The 17,793-nt window shown below is 45.8% G+C and overlaps 2 protein-coding genes across 9 annotated transcripts in view; both read right to left on the reverse strand.

The window, feature by feature from the left end:
• Positions 1-3,473, reverse strand: part of IL1RL2 (interleukin 1 receptor like 2) — a 44,050-nt gene extending 40,577 nt beyond the window's left edge. For 2 of the 4 annotated variants that reach the window (XM_077914941.1, XM_077914937.1), the window contains exons 1-3: positions 2,654-2,870; positions 2,265-2,333; positions 1,131-1,365 (exon numbers count right to left, since the gene is read on the reverse strand). In XM_077914941.1, coding sequence (XP_077771067.1) covers positions 1,131-1,365; positions 2,265-2,322 — 293 coding nt within the window. In that variant the 5' untranslated portion in view covers positions 2,323-2,333; positions 2,654-2,870. Of the gene's footprint in view, positions 1-1,130; positions 1,366-2,264; positions 2,469-2,653; positions 2,871-2,945 lie in introns of those variants that run through there. The other 2 variants (XM_077914938.1, XM_077914940.1) reach the window with 2 other exon arrangements.
• A 9,276-nt stretch (positions 3,474-12,749) lies between these two features.
• The window catches only part of IL1R1 (interleukin 1 receptor type 1), a 71,928-nt gene continuing 66,884 nt past the window's right edge, over positions 12,750-17,793 (reverse strand). For all 5 annotated transcript variants that reach the window (XM_077914945.1, XM_077914944.1, XM_077914946.1 and 2 more), the window contains 2 exons: positions 16,841-17,008; positions 12,750-16,072 (listed from right to left, as the gene is read on the reverse strand). In XM_077914945.1, the coding sequence (XP_077771071.1) occupies positions 15,657-16,072; positions 16,841-17,008 (584 nt within the window). In that variant the 3' untranslated portion in view covers positions 12,750-15,656. The remainder of the gene's footprint in view (positions 16,073-16,840; positions 17,009-17,793) is intronic.

Consider the following 17,793-nt stretch of genomic DNA (forward strand, 5'->3'; position numbering starts at 1 on the left):
TTGCGTGCCATACCATCTCAAGCTCTCGTAATCTAGAGTCAAACAGGACTGCAGACCTCCACAAGACATCAGCATCCTGATCCATATGGTGAGTGGAATTGTGCAGAGGAGCCAGGAAACAGGGGTTCGCAACCATGCTCCCTCGTGAACCACGGAGAGTCAGAGGCAAACCCCATGGAGACAAAGCAGCGGGGAGAGAGCAAGATCCCCTTTCTGGAGTACCAATTTCATACATCATCTCAGCCAACTGTCCCTTCAACCCTATCAGGCTGGCAATACTTCCATTTTACAGATAGGAAAACCAAGGTTCAGAGTTATCAAATAATTTGCCAAGGATGAGCACATCAGTAAGGGAGGGTAACAAAACTGAGGCCCTCAGCCAGAATTTGTCCACAGATGTGTTTTATTTAAGCCACACACACAAAGCTTACTGAAAAGTTACACACACACAGACACACACACACACACACACACACACACAATTTCCAGGTTCCCTTGAAAAATTAGAAAACGGGCTTGAGCGGAACAGACCACTGGTGAGGCATGTGCTTTCTGGCTCACCACAGCCCCCACCAGCCTCACCTGTCTCCCACCAGACCTGTGCTCCTCACTTACACTGCTTCCTAGCACAGGGCTTAGCAAGGGGGCTGGAACATAGCTGATGCTTAGTCGCTGTTAAATTCCTATCACAGAACCCTTACAAAAAAAGGTGCTCAAAAAAAAAAAAAAAAAAGGTGCTCAAAAGAGGTTTATTCCTATCTAGTTGCACGACTCACACACACTTCTGGCATTCCAAGAAGGAAGGCAGCAATAACACTGGGAGAAACAGGTTTGCAAGCCAGTCTGGCTTGTGGCCTCATTTTAATGGGAAAAGATGCTTCTCCTGTTCCAACAACTGATTTACAAATCTGTTCTAAAACATGTTCACTAGCTATCGTCTGGTAACAATTATAAAACTCTATTTTAATCTTCTCATTGAGTTGTCTATGTTTATTAAGAATTCTCCTAAAAGAATTGTATATGTATATAATCATAACATTATACATTTATATGAATATGTATACATTATACATATTCATATACATATATGAAACAGAGAGACAGAGTTTTATTTTAAATGAGAAACTTACTTTATAACACATTGGTAGATCCCTGAGTCTTCCAGGGTCAGGGGGAGAAACAAAATCCAGTTTTGCTCCTGGTGAATTCTAGACTGTGTGTTTTTGGATATTGGGATTCTGCTAGGATACTTGTACCATGTCACATGTACCTTCCCAGACGTCAGCGGAGGGTATGTACAATTAAAAGCAAAAGGCTGGCCTGCGGAAGGTGCCTCGTTTTGCATACTAACATTCTTGCACGCGTCTAGAGGAAGAAAGAGGGAAAATCAGGAACGAGAACTCTAGTGTTACTGATGATTAGTCTTAACAAATGCCTCCTTAATTTTCTAGCCAATTTGAAATTTTATTGGGGAGTTTTCTCAGAGTGGGAATTGCCTGAAATAGTCTGCTGATGTGAAAGCATAATTGGAAGGCCTTCAAATGTGTTCATAAAACACGCTGACTCATCCTCCCCACTTGGAATGATTTCTCTCCTGCCCGTCCTCCCTAGAAGCCCAAACCCCTTCATCCTTCCCTGTCAGAGTAAACGCTCCTGTTCTGAACCCTGTCCTGTTTCTTTCTGCTCTGCTCTCACTGTCTTTTTTTTTAAGGTTTTATTTATGTATTCGTGAGAGACACACACAGAGGGGGAGAGAGGCAGAGACCCAGGCAGAGGGAGAGCAGCCTCCACGCAGGGATCCCGACGTGGGACTCGATCCCGGGGATCCCGGGATCACGCCCTGAGCCGAAGGCGGCCCTAAACCGCTGAGCCGCCCGAGCTGCCCTATTTCACCCTGTCTTGACTATAAGGTGTTAAGTCCCCCGTCCCGAAAAGGAGCGTCAGACAATCGGCTCATTTTGAAGTTCGCTTCTCCGGGATTGCCTAGCATCGCACTGCCCTGCGCATCTTCTCGGAAGAAACCTGTTGCGCGATGGTTTCTTGGTTTTTACCCTGGGGCGTAAAATGACCTCCGGCCACAGATAAAGTAGTGTTCTGGCCGTCCGGGCATCCAGACCTGCCTCTTCGCACCCCCGCCCGCACCCCGCCAAGTCACCTCGGAACCCCACGGTGACGCCTGAGGCCCGCATCCGACGCCGGGCACCGAACCCGCATCGGGGCGGGCGACCGCGGGCGGCCTCGGGGCCGGGGGCAGCCGAACCTACCTGCTCGGACAAAGGACGGAAGCGCGACGGACACGCCGCAGAGCAGCAGGGCCAGCATCCCCCGTCGGGCTACAAGGGAGAGAGAAGGAGCGACAGGAGGCGGCGCGGCGGGGCGGGCGACCAGGCCTGTCCCGGGGGCGAGCCCACCGGAGCCTCCCCTCTGGGTGGGGAGCCCTCCGACCTGGGCCGCACACTCCCCCGACGCGTCCCCGAGGGGGAGCCCCAGAATCCCGCCTGGAGAGGGATGGGGGGGGGGCGGGGTGCAGAGCGGCCCGGGAGGGCGGGAGGGCGGCTGGGCCCGGGGTGCGCCCCGACCCCGCCGCGCCGCAGCGCACCCGGTGGCAGGCGCGCCCCTCGCCCCGGGGTCCGCTGCCGCCGCCGCCGCTCACCTGCAAGAAGCCAGCTTCAGCCTACCTGGCGGAGGCCGGCGGGAGAAGAGGGGGGGAGCGGGAGCGCCGCGGGCCGGGCAGGTGGGCCGAGCTGCGCACCTTCGCCGGGAGAGGGAATCCGCCCCCCGCCCCCTCCCCAAGGTCTCCCGGGCCGGCCCGGGGCGCCCCGCAGTCCCGATCCCTGGCCTCCGGGTCGCGCACACGTTTGCCCGCCGCCTCTTTCCCTCCACGCCCCCCGGAGGGTGGGCGCCCCGCCCGCTCGGCTCAGCCCACGCTCCCAGCAGGTGCCTACCTGCCCGGCGGGCCGGAGCGCGCAGGATCCCGAGCAGAGGCAGAAGCCGGCGCACAGGCCTGAACCCAGGCGTGCAGGCTGCTTCCTTGCCGCCGTGGGCAGGGCGAGCGTGGGAAGGAGCGGTGGCATCACACGAAGAAGTGGCTTTAGAGGCGTGTTACCTGGGTTTCTGGCGCCTCACAGGTCTTCCGTGGGCAGTCATGTCCGCATGCATCTATTCCGAAGAGTCCCCGTAGATGAATTCTTTCCTTTCCAAACCCCATTTGAGCAGTTATTGCGTGCCCTGCGCGCCCTGTACAGGATGCCCCGAAGTGGAAGCCGTCCCAAATGACTTCCAAGGAGCAGCGTGCATCTGCCTGAGTCGTGCTGTTCACTCCTGTAAAGCAGACGTCCCAGTGTGATCCTGAAACACCTGGAGCCCAAAGTCTGGTCCTGTCTGAAATTTCCAAATACGATGATATCAACCAGGACTGTTGCCCTGGCCATCGGGAAACACCCCCAGAGAGATCCCAGGGCCATACTGGGACTTAGAAAAAATGTATAACATGTGATCTCCATTCCGCACATTCCCAGTCAAGCTGTATCTGGTGGTGGTGGTGGTGGTGGTGGTGGTGGTGGTGGTGGTGGTGGTGGTGGTGGTTTTAGAGACGGTGAGACAGAAGCAACTGCAGAAATAGGACAGGAGTTCAGCGACTGCATTACTAGCAGAGCCCTCTGTGACAGGCTCGAGGCCAGTGGTTTGTTTGTACATTTCTCGGCTCTTAAACATTACTGGGGATTCCAAAGTGCTTGTTTATGTGGCTTGTATCTGTCAATATTTACTATATTAGAAATTAAAATGGAGAGCATTTGGAACGTTTATTTTCTTACTTATTTTAAATAACAACAATAAACTTAACATAAATGTTGCTGTAAGTAGTGTACGTTTTATGTAAAACAACTGACCTTTCCAAAACAAACAGAACTATTGAGAAAAGGGATATTTTTCTACATGCTACCACATACCCCTACTTAGTGTTTGCAAATCTCTTTGATGTGTAACGTAATAGAAGACAGATTCTCATACCTCCTTTTGTATCAAAGCTCTTACCGAAATAACATGTCAGGAAAAGTCCACTCTACTCAGGTGAGAGAATGAGAATTAAAAAGACAAGTAAGGTCTGAATATTACTGTGAAAATTGTTTTGATTTCACAGATCTTGAGGATCCTTGGAGCTCTCACACTTTGAGGACCCCTTTGTTAAGCTATAAATGGAGATCTTTATTATTTTCCGCTAATATCTGCATTCAATGAGGTTCCTCTGTACGGACACATTTTGCAAGGTTCATGCCCCCACCCAAAACAAAACAAAGGTGTGACTATAAAAACTGACAAGTGACACATATGGAACTATTGTTACAAGCAGTGTTAAGAGTTTATTTGCAAATTTTTCTTAATTTTCATTGTTTCAGTTTCTACCTTATGAACAAATTTGTGTCATATCTTATTTTTTTAATAGTTTGAGTATAGGCATGAGTGCCAAGTCCAATCAGTATAGTTGCCCCAAAGCTTATGAAGTTTCAATGGGCTGCCCAGGCCCCTGCAGTGCCTCTTTTTTGTTTGTTTGTTTTTAAGATTTTATTTATTTGAGAGAGAGAGAGCAGAAGCAAGGGGAGCGGCAGAGGGAGAGGAAGAAGCCAGCTCCCCACTGAGCAGGGGGCCCCATGCAGGGCTCCTGGATCCCAGGGTCCTGGGAACATGACCTGAGCTGAAGGCAGAAGTTAAACCAACTGAGCCACCCGTGCGCCCCCCTCGAAGCATCTTTCATGGGACATTTCTGGCATTTCCTTTTGCTGCTGAGGCTCTGGATGGAAACTTACACTTTCGGGGACGGTTTCTATGCCAACTGTGTTTCCTGATATAGGGAGAATGAACCTCATGGCTTTGAAGGCAGAACTGATGCGGGCAGGATTACAAACTTCACAATTAAAAACAATGGAAAACCAAAACACATATCTAGGATCTCAATTACCTTAAAAGCTTGGAGAAACTCCAGAATATTGTTCGCTAATGAGAAAGGGGGAGGAAGAAATGCAAACTATTTATTTATGGAGCTTTTAAGCTTGCTTTGTTACAGCCATGAGAAAATTGCTGTTTTATGCAGGAACTTCCTGAATTCAATCACTTGATTATTCTACTCTGATTTTCACATTTAAAATGTTCCTTTTAAATGTGCATCATGCAACAGTTAACAGCTAAGTAATTCAAAACAAGTCATAAGTCGTGTGAGCAAGACCCAGCCTCAGAAATCACAGTGACCAAGTTTCCTGTATACGTGTCTCTCCCACCACCCAAAAATTCATTATCCTATTTTGCGCTTACCATTCTGATGTGTGTGTGTGAGTGTGTACCCCTTAAGCAATATAAAGTACGACATGCAAATGTTTTGAGAAGTGTAGCTCTAGTTCATGCAAAGCCACTACTGTATGATACTCCATTGTATGAATGTACTGCAACTTATGTTTCAAACCATACCTTTGGGTACGGTTTCAAATTTATATTTGGTCTTAAAAATAGTGTTGTGGTCAGGCCCCTGGTGGCTCAGTCAGTTAGGCATCAGACTAGGGACTTTGGGATTTTGGCTCAGGTCATGATCTCAGGGCTGTGAGATGAAGCCCAGAGACAGGATCTACACAGGGCAGGCGTCTGCTTAAGAGTTTTTGTCTCTCTCCCTCTCCCTTTGCCTCCCCCCCTCTAAAAAAAAATAGTGCCGTGGTAAAGATTTTTGTAATGTTCTCGTGTGTCGACTCTTGAGAAGTTATCTAGCGAGTTAAAATTGCAGCATCATTGGGTAGATGCATCTTTGGCTATATTAGAAAAATCCTTCATTTTATCCACATTAGCATTCTTCAGAAGATAAAGTTCTCGTTCTTTCAATGTTCTTGTCAGTAGTTGATAATGTCAGGCTGCCTTTTCCATGTTGCCAGTTTTGCCAGTCCAATGATGTAGAAGCTCTCTTGTGATTTTATTTTACATTTCTCTAATCATTAGTAAGATGGGACATCTTTGCCTATGTTCATTGGCCATTTGTGTGTCTTTCTAGGAAACTTCTTTTTGTGTGTGCTGCCCTTTTACCCCCCCTCGTTGTTGATCTTCCTCTTGTGGATTTCAGAGAACTCAATAAATCCCACCTCTGGTGTCTCCTGCAGTTGCCTTCAAAAGGAGGCACAGGGGATCCCTGGGTGGTGCAGTGGTTTAGCGCCTGCCTTTGGCCCAGGGCGCGATCCTGGAGACCCGGGATCGAATCCCACGTCGGGCTCCCGGTGCATGGAGCCTGCTTCTCCCTCTGCCTGTGTCTCTGCTTCTCTCTCTCTCTCTCTCTGTGTGACTATCATAAATAAATAAATAAATAAATAAATAAATAAATAAATAAATAAAACAAAAAACAAAAGGAGGCACAGATGTACCTCACTGCCCTCTTCTTGAACCAAAATTCAAACCCCAGCAGCGCCCCTTATCTGGAAGGTAGGAATGATGAGACCCCCCCCCCCCCTTTGCAGAGGTAACATTTATAAAAACCTCCTTGCAGAGTGCCTGACAGCAACAGATACTTGATGAGCACGGAGTTTATCCTCATCCTCCCAGTGACTCCTCCTCTTTCCAGGCTTTTCCAATTGCAATGGGAACATTCTTGGAAGTTTATGCCATTAAGCACAAGCCATGAGTAATGGACTCTTTTCAATTGTTTTGTTGTTTGGTTTCGTTTGGTTTGGTTTGTTCTTTTGTTTTGTGGAGGCCGAGAAAAATTAAGGCCATTCCACCTCAAGTTTAGCATTAGCACAAGTACAGCCATCTTAGGACCCTGGGAATAAGAGCTGAACTTTACAGGAAAAGCTCAGAATGCCCTCGGCAGTGAATCCCATATCAGATCTTAAGAAAGCCTCCTACCCTTTCCCCCATATTGGAATGGAAAAAATTCCTCCACTCCTTCTGAAAATCCCCTAGACCAGCCCATAAAAAACCCAGCTGTAACCCACTTCGGGGTCCAAGCCCCTGCTCTACTGTATGGAGTATACTTGGACCCAAGCTCGAGCTTGTAAATAAACACTCGTGTACTTGCATCGGTGTCAACTCCTTGGTGGTTTCTCAGATTCACAATCTTGAGCACAACAGTTTGGTGAAGTGAAAAAATTCCTCCACAGATTCATTGCCTCATCCTGAGAACAGGTGTAGAGCAACAATCTATGGGTGATGGAGGCACTGCTGAGCCCAGATTGGTTGAGTTTCACCTTCTGTCTATTTGCTCCTCAGGCAAGGATATGATGTGTATTCAGAAGAGTAGCAGAGCAATGGTTTTTATTAAAAGGTCTCATATATAAATGCATATTTTATATAATGTCCAGTGGCTTTTCTGTGGTCTAGTTAAATATCTGATGATTTCCCTCCCACTCAACCTAACATGCACAGAAGGTTTCCCAGTGAGAACGAAGCGGAAATATGTTCACGTGTAATGGGCAAATGCTCTGGATTAGGCTGGGATGAGGGGGTGGAGGTGCTCCCAAGATCTTTATACATTTAAAGTTCTCAAAAAAAAAAAAAAAAAAAAACAAAGTTCTCAGATTCTCACATGTGTCCTCTCTGGGAGACTTGAAATGTGCAGCAGCAATTCTGTGAGAGGCTTTTGTGGCTGGGATGACATGAACCCCCAGAGATGGAAGGAGCAGCAGCCTTTGGCTTCCTGAGGTCCTGCACCTGCTGTCTCCCGCTCAGCTCCACGATCAGTCTGTTCACTCACCCGCTGAGTATCCACACAGCCCCTGCGCCCCTGCTGCACACCGGGTGACCTCCTGCGTGCTCGAAACAGCCGTAGAGAAGACAGATCCTCTCAGAGTTTACAGTCCAGTGGCTGGTATGTGGAGTGGAGGGACCAGAGATTGGGAGAAACACTGAGTAAGAGACGGTTTCAGGCTCATGAGAACCATATGAGGGTATGAAATATGGTGAAATGATAGGGTGTTGGGAAAGGCTTCACTAGGGAAGGGACCCCATAGCTGAGACCTGAGTGATGACAAGCATCAGGCTTCCTGGTTCTCAGGGAGTCTGCTTCTCCCTCTGCCTCTGCCCCTCCCCCTGCTTATTCTTTTTTCTCTCTCAAATAAACACTTTTTTAAAAAGTTAGTAATTATTTTTAAGTTGTACGGTTACGAGTGACTTTTTTTCTTACTTGTACTTTTTAGAAATTTCTGCATTCTCTCAAACCAATATTGTTTCCATAACACAAAAAGATTTTTTTAATTCATTTAAGAAAAGTGGTTCTTATACCATCAACTCTCAGAGGGATTAACTGTCCCCACTTGCTGACAGCCTCCCTAAACTTTTACTCCCTAAATGCCCTGCATCATCATGTCTCCCAGCCAACTTACTTTATGCCTCATGTCCTCCCATCCCAAATCTCAGATAGCTCCCCTATACCAACTCTGAATGATAAAGAGTAGGTATTTTACTCAGGGATTTAAGACCTTCTACAGCATGAGTTCATTCCCTGAAGTACTCTCTCTTCACTCTGTTCTCTGTGGCTAGAGTTAAGTGTTTTCTGACTTTGAGATTTTTTGTTTAGTATGGCATGAGGCACATAATTAGCACTTTTACAACAATCCAAAAGTAAACTTGAAAGCAAACATATTTCCCCCATGTTTGGGAATTTGAGGGAAGACATGGGGTCCAGGTTTAGGAAACAAGAAATTCGAGGAAGGCAGGATTATGGGATGTTCTCTAACAATCGTGTTCAAACAGATGGCCACTGGGCACAGCCCTGCAGGCGACGAGAAGCAGGAGACTGTCAGGCTAAGCAGGACCAGTGATGTAAGATGGCTGAGGAGAGAAAAAGGAGCCACAGCCTGGCGGGACTGACCACAGGGTGAAAGTGGAAGTGGGTTCCCACGGGAGCTGTTACACATGCAATGCCCCACCCCCGCCCCAGCCTGGCCCCAAAGAAGTCCCAAGAGTCTCACTCTCAGAATGTATTTAGTGAAAGGAAAACCAGGGAACCCTGTGGAATGGGGTCAGTGCAGCCCATCCCAGATCCAGAAGGGTGAACTAAGTGACACTTGGGATCACTCCCAGTCAACCGTTCTGAGGAAAACAAGCTTTGTCGACTTTCACTCTGGGTAAACTAATCTCCCAACTCCCAGCACAGGCCTAGAGAAGTCAACAGCATCCTGTGGGGCTAGACTCAGTGGTACAGGCTCAACTGGTCTCATAGCTCCAAATTTTCCTGACTGCTGTGTTAATGTTTGGGCTGCAGAAATAAGGTGAACGCACAGGGTCTCTGCACTTTCATCAGCCAAAACCTGAGCAATATGTGTTAGGATGAGCATGTTTTTGTTTTGAAAGGTTAATACTCACTTTAGATAACGTCCTGTTTCCTGTAATTCTTCCTCTCCCTGAAACTAATATGTGCATGTGCACGCACACACACACACTCATCTTTTGGGTGTAAAATAAATGTTGGTACATCAAAAAGAGGTCCCTCTCATCTGTCTCCCACGTACATTGTTTATGAGTAGTCTATTTTTGCTATTTTGTGAATTTTGGCTCCTGTTGTGATCCATTTGTGCAACTTATCTTGGCAAAAAAGGAACGAACTGCCCATTCCAACTCCGGAACATTCTCTCACCACCCGCTACCTCTCTGTGGCTTTCACATGAAGCCCTACTCACCGCACTCACAGATTCTAGCCTCAAAAGTGAAAAGATTTTCTTCTGACAATCTGATTTTATAACTCTATGGTACTTATATTTAAAAGTCCCTCGATTAGTATCTGAGAAACCTGCTACAGTTGATCCTGGAACCCCGCACAGTTCAAACCTGTGTTATTCCAGGGTCAATGTACATTAAAAATAACAAGCAGGGCAGCGGGATCCCTGGGTGGCGCAGCGGTTTGGCGCCTGCCTTTGGCCCAGGGCGCGATCCTGGAGACCCGGGATCAAATCCCACGTCAGGCTCCCGGTGCATGGAGCCTCCTTCTCCCTCTGCCTGTGTCTCTGCCTTTCTCTCTGTGTGTGTGTGTGTGACTATCATAAATAAATAAAAAATTTAAAAAATAATAAAATAAAATAAAAAAAAACAAGCAGGGCAGCCCCAGTGGCACAGCGGTTTAGCGCCGCCTGAAGCCAGGGGTGTGATCCTGGAGACCCGGGATCGAGTCCCACCTCGGGTTCCCTGCATGGAGCCTGCTTCTCCCTCTGCCTATGTCTCTGCCTCTCTCTCTCTCTGTGTGTCTCTATGAATAAATAAATAAATCTTAAAAAAAAAATGACAAGCAGATTCTGACTTGCTAAAATTGGAGTAAACAAAAACTATTTTCATTTCTAGAAGTTAACTCCAAGATGATCTGTCTTCCTCCCTGCTCAGTGGGGAGCCTGCTTCTCCCCCTCCCTCTGACCTGCACCCCCCTGCTGGTGCGCATGCAAATAAACAAATAAAATAAAATAAATAAAATCTTAAAGGAAAAAAAAAAAGATGATATGCCTTCCTCTCCCTCCATGCCCAAAGCCCCAGAATCTGAAAAAGATACATTTTGGATAAATGAATTTCTTGGTTTTATCTGATCAAAAGGCAATTTTATTTATTTTTTATTTTTTTAAGGCAAAATTTTTAAAATATATATTCTGAGATTCTCTCTCAGATACTGGACAGAGGCTTTCCGCACATAAAAACTTTGAAACAAAAAAAAAAAAAAAAAACTTTGAAACACAGTAAGTCTTATTTCATAGATGAGAAAATGGAGATAGGAAACAGCCAGGTGTTTTGCTCTAGCTTAAAAACTGTGACAGTACAGGAATTTATACTCAGGATTTTCCCCACCAGATAGCATCCTGACTGAGAAACATTTCCAAAGACCAAAAAACAAACAAACAAAAAAACAAAATGAACCCCCATTTCGAGGAAGCTATTTGGTAAAGAGTATAAAAATCCTCCTGACGAAAAAAGAAAAAAAAACACTTTTAAATGTTTTTTTAAAATGGTTGTTAGCACTGACTTTGTTTGCTAATACATATATATATACAGAATATATACATATGTATATATTTATATTTATATCACTTTATATATATATAAAGTGATTTATATATATATATAAAATGATAAAAATAACCAAAGTATGGCTCTTTGAATTTTTCCAGCGACAAATTCTGTATAAGCAAGTTTTCTGGATAGCTGATCCTGAAATTTTCAGGGGTTCTTGCATTTTTTTCATTTTTATTGAAAATCCCATCAGGAACCTGTTAAATCCCTTTCTTTAGAAACTAGGCATCCTTTGAGACAGCTGGGTGGCTCAGGGCATGATCCCGGGGTCCCAGGATGGAGTCTTGCATTAGGCTCCCTGGGAGGAGCCTGCTTCTCCCTCCGCCTGTGTCTCTGCCTCTCTCTCTGTCTCTCTCGTGAATAAATAAATAAAATCTAAAAAAAAAAAAAAGAAAAGAAAAAGGAGCTAGGTATCCCTTCAAGTCCCCCCGCCAACAGAGAGTCAGTGTGAATGAACATCAGTCCCTGGCCCTCGGGGACACAGGGCTCCTGGCCCCGTGTCACACAGCTTCATCTGGGCATTGACACTGTATTTTTCCAATTGCTTTACTTCCCCCCTCCGTGTCAGTTGCACTTCTGGTTTATTATTACTCTTCCCTTTGCATTCTATTTGCAGATTCTAGTATGCCCAAGCTTATTCACAGAATTGCTACAACCAATCTCCCGTTCTGGAAGGCCCGCTGTATGCTGGGCACCATGCCTGTCGGAATGTACCCCATCTTTCTAATTCTTACACAGCTCTACGAATTAGATAGTAGGCCCATTTTATAGATGAGGGAACTGGAGCTCAAATAGTTCGTCCCAGTTTGCACACCAAGTAGGAGGCAGGATCTAGGGTGGGCCCTCAGGCTCCCAGCAGACCTACCTCATCTGGTGTGCCCTCTGGGTGCTGCCAAAGCCACCTGCTTGTGGGAATAGCTCGGAGGGAGGTCAGAACAGAGCAGCGCTGACCGGGCAGGCCTCCCTCACCACTGGAGTTGGTGAGCACTGTGGACGCCACAGTCTGCTAATTTCATTCACCTCCTGGGTCAAAGGAGAAAATTCATGGAAACCTTTTCTAAAATGTAAAAAAGTTCATACAAATGTTGCCCTTATCTGGTAAAGGGTTAATCACAATAATAATAAACCTTCACATTTTAAAAGCAAGCAAACAAGTGGAGCATAGTTGAGGCTACAGATGGGATTCAGGGCTCAATGGTTGGCCAATGGCCTCTGAATTCCCCAGGCAGAAGGGGTCCTCACCTACATCAGAGCTGGGAGTGTGGCCTGGTAAGCCCAGGGCAGGGTCAATGCAGAAACAGATTTTTTTTTTTTAAGATTTTATTGATTTATTTATTCATGAGAGACACAGAGAGAGAGGCAGAGACACAGGCAGAGGAAGAAGCAGGCTCCCCGGGGGGGACTCGACCCCAGGACTCGATCCCAGGACCTGGGATCACTGCCTGAGCTAAAGGTAGATGCTCAACCACTGAGCCACCCAGGTACCCCCATGCAGAAACAGATTTTTTTTTTTGAGATTTTTTATTCATTTATTCATGAGAGACACGGGGTGGGGGAGGGGGGAAAGGAGAGAGAGAGGCAGAGACACAGGCAGAGGGAGAAGCAGGCTCCATGCAGGGAGCCCGACGTGGGACTCCATCCCTGGTTTCCAGGATCACGCCCTGGGCTGAAGGTGGCGCTAAACCGCTGAGCCACCCAGGAGTCCCAGAAACAGATTTTAATGAGAATACTCAATACCAGGTTTTGCCAATTTTATTGGAAAACTAAGTTCAGTCCATTGATTAGTGATACATGCTGTACATGAATCTGGTGTTTTACTATACAAAAATACTTGCTATCTGCTCAGAAGTATACAAACAAGTTTCTAAAATTCTTCATCATGAATCAGTAAAAATATAATTTATCAAAAATACCACCGGGAAAAAAAATGGCTCAATACCTTTTCTCTCCTCACAAATACACAAAGAGAGGTGGAAGAAGGAAAATACAAATTCTGCTAAGCCAGCTTTAAGAACTGGGAGTGAAATGCTTTGTGGCAAACTTCCCTTCAAACACTTAGGCGGACCAAAAAAAAAAAATCACCATCAGATAATGTGGTGAAATCTAATTAATGGGGAAGGCCTGAAAGGAAGGGCTTAAAGGAGGTTTTCAGGGAAAACAATAAAACAAAGGAAGTTCCCAGAGAACCAGGAGTGTAGCTCCTTCCTCTGGAATCCTCCCCTGGGAAATGGGAGTGACACCCGGACATGCACTTTCCGGTTGGGGTTCCTCCTGGCCCAGGACCCATCCCTTGACTCTTCTCCCTCCCTAAATTCCAAGTGCAATGCCACCAGTAATTCTGGAATGTTTTCCCCACTCCTTACTTTCTGGCCAACTTTGCTGCTAATTCTAAGTTTCAGAATTGGCTTTCTTGGCCTACACTTGCAAGTGTATTTTACAGATGACAGACTAAAAATCGTCAGCAACATATGTTTTGAGCATCTGATAGGTCTTTGGGGGGCATCACAGCCCCCCCACCTCCGCCCCAGCCCCGTGTGTTCTGCCAAATAAAAATAAGGCACTTTTTTTTTTTTTTTTTAAACAGCAGTTCCAAAACAGAGCCATTACTCAATGTTACCAGATCTGATCCAGGAAAAAGCAGGTGGTAAGAGAAGAGGCAGAGAATTCAACTGTTTTTGTCTAGCTCCAATCATTTTGGGGAGAAAAAAATATACTGTATAAGTCTGTGTTCACTCATAACATTAATCATTAAAAATATAAAGAACACAGGGCCTGCCCATGTTCGTTGCCATTTAAAATAGGGCACGTGGCCCGCAGCAAGGGGTTTCTTTCCAGGGTTTCTCTAACGACTATCATCAAGTTTAAAAAAAAAAAATTTCTTATACCAAAAAAACCAATTTGGTTTCATTTGTAATTCCCTAAGAAATATCTACCTTTCAGGGAAAGAAGATATGAAAGCAGAGACGTTTTTCATAAAAACAACATAATTTTCGTAAATTCCAACACACTAAAGTTTAGAATTTGCTTTCTTAAGTGAGAGCCTTCCTAGACTCAGCCACCATCCTAGGAAACAATCATTTCTTCTCACAAAAGCGCTGGGGGTAGGGCTGAAGGGGACATGGATTGACCTGAAGTCGAATGTTGAAGTCACCGCACCACAAGTCAGCAACTCAGTTCTAAGCCCTGCTCCGACCTCACGAAGAATAGAATTAAAAAAAAAAAAAAAAAAAAAAAGTCACTTACTTTATCAAATTACGATGATTGCAAAACTTAAAGAATGACAATCTGTGAACATTTTTCAACAAGAAAGCCCTACCCAAATCTCTGTCAGGTGGGCACACTCCTTGCAAAGGCACCCAGACCAAGGGACACACCCGCGGCCTCCGCGTGGAGAGCAAGGCTTCTGGCTGGAAGCAGAACAGCCTTCTCCTGAGTGGCTGCCAGCAGACCAAGTGCTACCAGACTAAGAGGAGAGAGCAGGTGCCTTAGGGCAGTTTCTTGGGGAGAGCTCTTGGAGAAACAAGAGTTGGAGTAAATTTTGAATTTCATAAAGCTCTGGTCGGCTAGAGAAAATTCGAGAAGGCGTTCTGGTCAGAGGAGACAGGAAGGAGAAGCAGTGGCGTAGGAGCACTGGGGGCAGGATGAAGGAGCACAGAGCTGGCCTGGGGATTCCCAGCATGGGCAGTGAGGGGACAGCTGTGCACACACACTGGGGGTGTGGGGCAGTGGTGGTGACATGTAAGTGGGGCATCTCGGGCTTTCGCTCCTCAACCAGGAGGAGCCCTGCCCAGGCAGGAGGCGCTTAGAGCAGCACTTTTTGAAGGGCGGCTAATCCGTGGGCCAGGTGTGTGACGGAGAGGAAGGAGGAAGTGACTTGGAAATTGTGCTTCAGAAAAAGCCATGAGTCAAGTGGAATGCAGAAGAGGAGGGTAGAACGGGATGATCACTGCAGGGGGAAGGCAGGCCGAGGTGGATCAAGCCTCTGCTACTCCCGCTTTTGAAATTCCCTCTCTCCAGCAGAAAGCTGAGGTTATTTCAAACACATGTAATCCTGACGAATCCCTTTTGCCCCTGAAATGGGAATTTTAAAGGTCTGTAAAATGAAATTCGGTCTCTGGAAACTGATGGCTGGCTGTCGATGCATATGGAAAGTGCAAAGCCGATGGAAAGTTCTCCAAGAATACTTCTCTACCTTCCTCTGTGAAATAACCAGTCTCACTTTGCAGGCAGCACCCCCGAGGGGAGCCACTGAGGCCAGGGGCTGTGCCATCCTCGGACTGCGCCACGGCCCCATCTGTGGACTGTAGACAACTTCGTAAAACCGTTTATAGATGCTAAATATTTCCTGCCTGTTCATTCCTCTCATTTTCTGTCCTGGCGCCTGTTCCCGGCAGGCAGTTCAAGCATTCAGACAGGGCATCTGTTGCCTTCTGAAAGGACTTCCAAGCCCTTGGTTCTGAATTGTGCTGACCTGCTACTGTCACCACATCCTGCTCCCTTAACAATCCGATTTCAGGTGACCTCAGGGGTAAGCGCCGCTACAGGTGGCATTTTACGACTATACAGTCAATGGGGGCACAGCCCAGCCTGCAGTGCTAGAAGACAAGAGTCACCCAAGGAACTCTTGGCCAAGCTTCTCCCTGCTACCCGAGAGGCACCTGCACCTCCCTCTGCAGCATCTTCGAGTCTGGCCTGGTGGCCAAGGACAGAGACTGGTGTTTGGATGAAGGTGGCTGCCGCTGGACCGGCATGTGGTACCTGACGTTCTTCCAGAACCTTGTCTTTGCAGATTGCAATCCCTCGCTAAAGTCCCCTGACCAGCGGATGGCCCCATGTTTCTGCTTAATGAATTTAATGGTTTCTGGCATTTTCTCATAGTCTTGGATTTTCTCCAGTTCAAGCAGGACAACTTTAATTCCATCCTGAACAAAAGCATTGTACATTGCTATCTGCTCTTCAGAAGAATTCCCCAGGCAGCCCAATCCTGATGTTTCTGGGACCAAAATGATGATCAGTCTTCTGCTTTTCCTTATGTTTTCATTAGCTACCTCAACAATGTCTGAAAAAGACAAAGCAGAGTAAGAGTAAGTAAAATTTCAATTAACAATCATTTTCTCCCAAACCAAAACCCCACAAGGTTCTTCCCATCCCATCTTTTTTGTGTTCTAATGCACTTTTTTTTATCATCTTTTTTTAAAGATTTATGAGAGAGAGAGAGAGAAAGAAAGAGCGAACACATGAACACGAGCAGGGGTAGGGGCAGAGGAAGCAGATTCCCCGCTGAGCAGGAAGCCTGACTTGGAGCTCCATCCCAACACCCCAAGATCATGACCTGGGCCCAAGGCAGACACTTAACTGACTGAGCCACCCAGGTGCCCCTTCTTTTATCTCATCTGAATTAAGATGAAAAAATTTCCAATTGTATAGACCAGCTCAAAACCTGACCTACAAGAGTTGAATATCTCATTTAGGACTCAGAATACTTCAGGTGGAAATTTTAAAACATTAAACCATTTGTTCTCTTCCACTCCCATTCCACTCTCTTGCTCTCTCAGTTGTAAAGAGAGAAAGTTGTTACTATTGGATCTAATGAGTTGTGAAGTTTTCCAAAACAAAATAAAACTTAGTTAATTCTTGCACCAACAAAATATGAGTAAAAGTAAGTACTTTGCATTTAATAGATGTGAAAATCTTCATCACGCCCCACAGAGGGGGTTCTTAACACTGCCACGTCTGAATACATCAAAATTCTTCTAGAAAGGTGAAACCTAACTTTAGCAATTATTTTCACAACAAAGACTTTTACTTTTTTCCATGACACACATACCTTCCCCAACATAGGCATCCCTTCCATAAATGAACAGCTTATATCCACACTGTTCTTCCAAGACCTCAGGCAAGACTTTAAACACAAAAATATCTGAGTTAGAGGTGGACCCTTCCCCAAGGGTCTTTGGGTATAGTATGTATGCATCATAGGTCTTTCCATCTGAAGCTAGAGGTGAAAACATAAAATATTTAGGTCCAAAAAAGAAGAGATTTGGTAAAGTCAGTATCCCAAACATGCATTTCAGGATGAATTATTAATTTTTGTGTGTGAGTATGAATGAAGCAGCAATACCAAAAATACAGTAACTTTTTAAAATGTTACTCTCCTACAAGTTTCTATTTATTACGTTTTACTGTGAAGGTATTCTTATATTACTGAATGGCCACCTCATGTGCAGAGATTCTTTTTTTTTTTTTTTAAGATTTCATTTATTTATTCGTGAGAAACACAGAGAGGCAGAGACATACAGAGAGGGAGAATCAGGCTTCCTCTGTGGAGCCTGTTGCAGGACTTGATCCCAGGACCCCAGGATCACGACCTGGGAGCCAAAGGCAGACAGCCACTGACCCACCCAGGTGACCTGTGCAGAGATTCTTTACCTCTTGCTCTGGGAACTACATCTCACTCCCTGGTCTTATCTTCTCCCCCGGTGTCTCAGCCCTGCAGTCTATCCATTCTTTCTTTTATTTATAATTGTAGTATTAATTTTTTTTTTTGCAAAGTTGAAACAAAAGAGAAAGGGAGAGTTTCCCTGATGCATGAAAATAGTCATTTCTTTCCTCTGAAAGCAGATCATGGGGTCATCCATGTCCTAACCAGCATGGAGCAGGCCCTCAATAATGCACATTGGATTTGTAAACAGACACTGTAAATGCCTGTTTATCCCACCGTTACGAACACTAAAGCAGCAACTTGGAAAACAATGCCATGCAGTCTATTCAGTCCCCAAA

This window comes from Canis aureus, chromosome 11 (genome assembly GCF_053574225.1).
Source record: "Canis aureus isolate CA01 chromosome 11, VMU_Caureus_v.1.0, whole genome shotgun sequence".
NCBI lineage: Eukaryota > Metazoa > Chordata > Mammalia > Carnivora > Canidae > Canis > Canis aureus.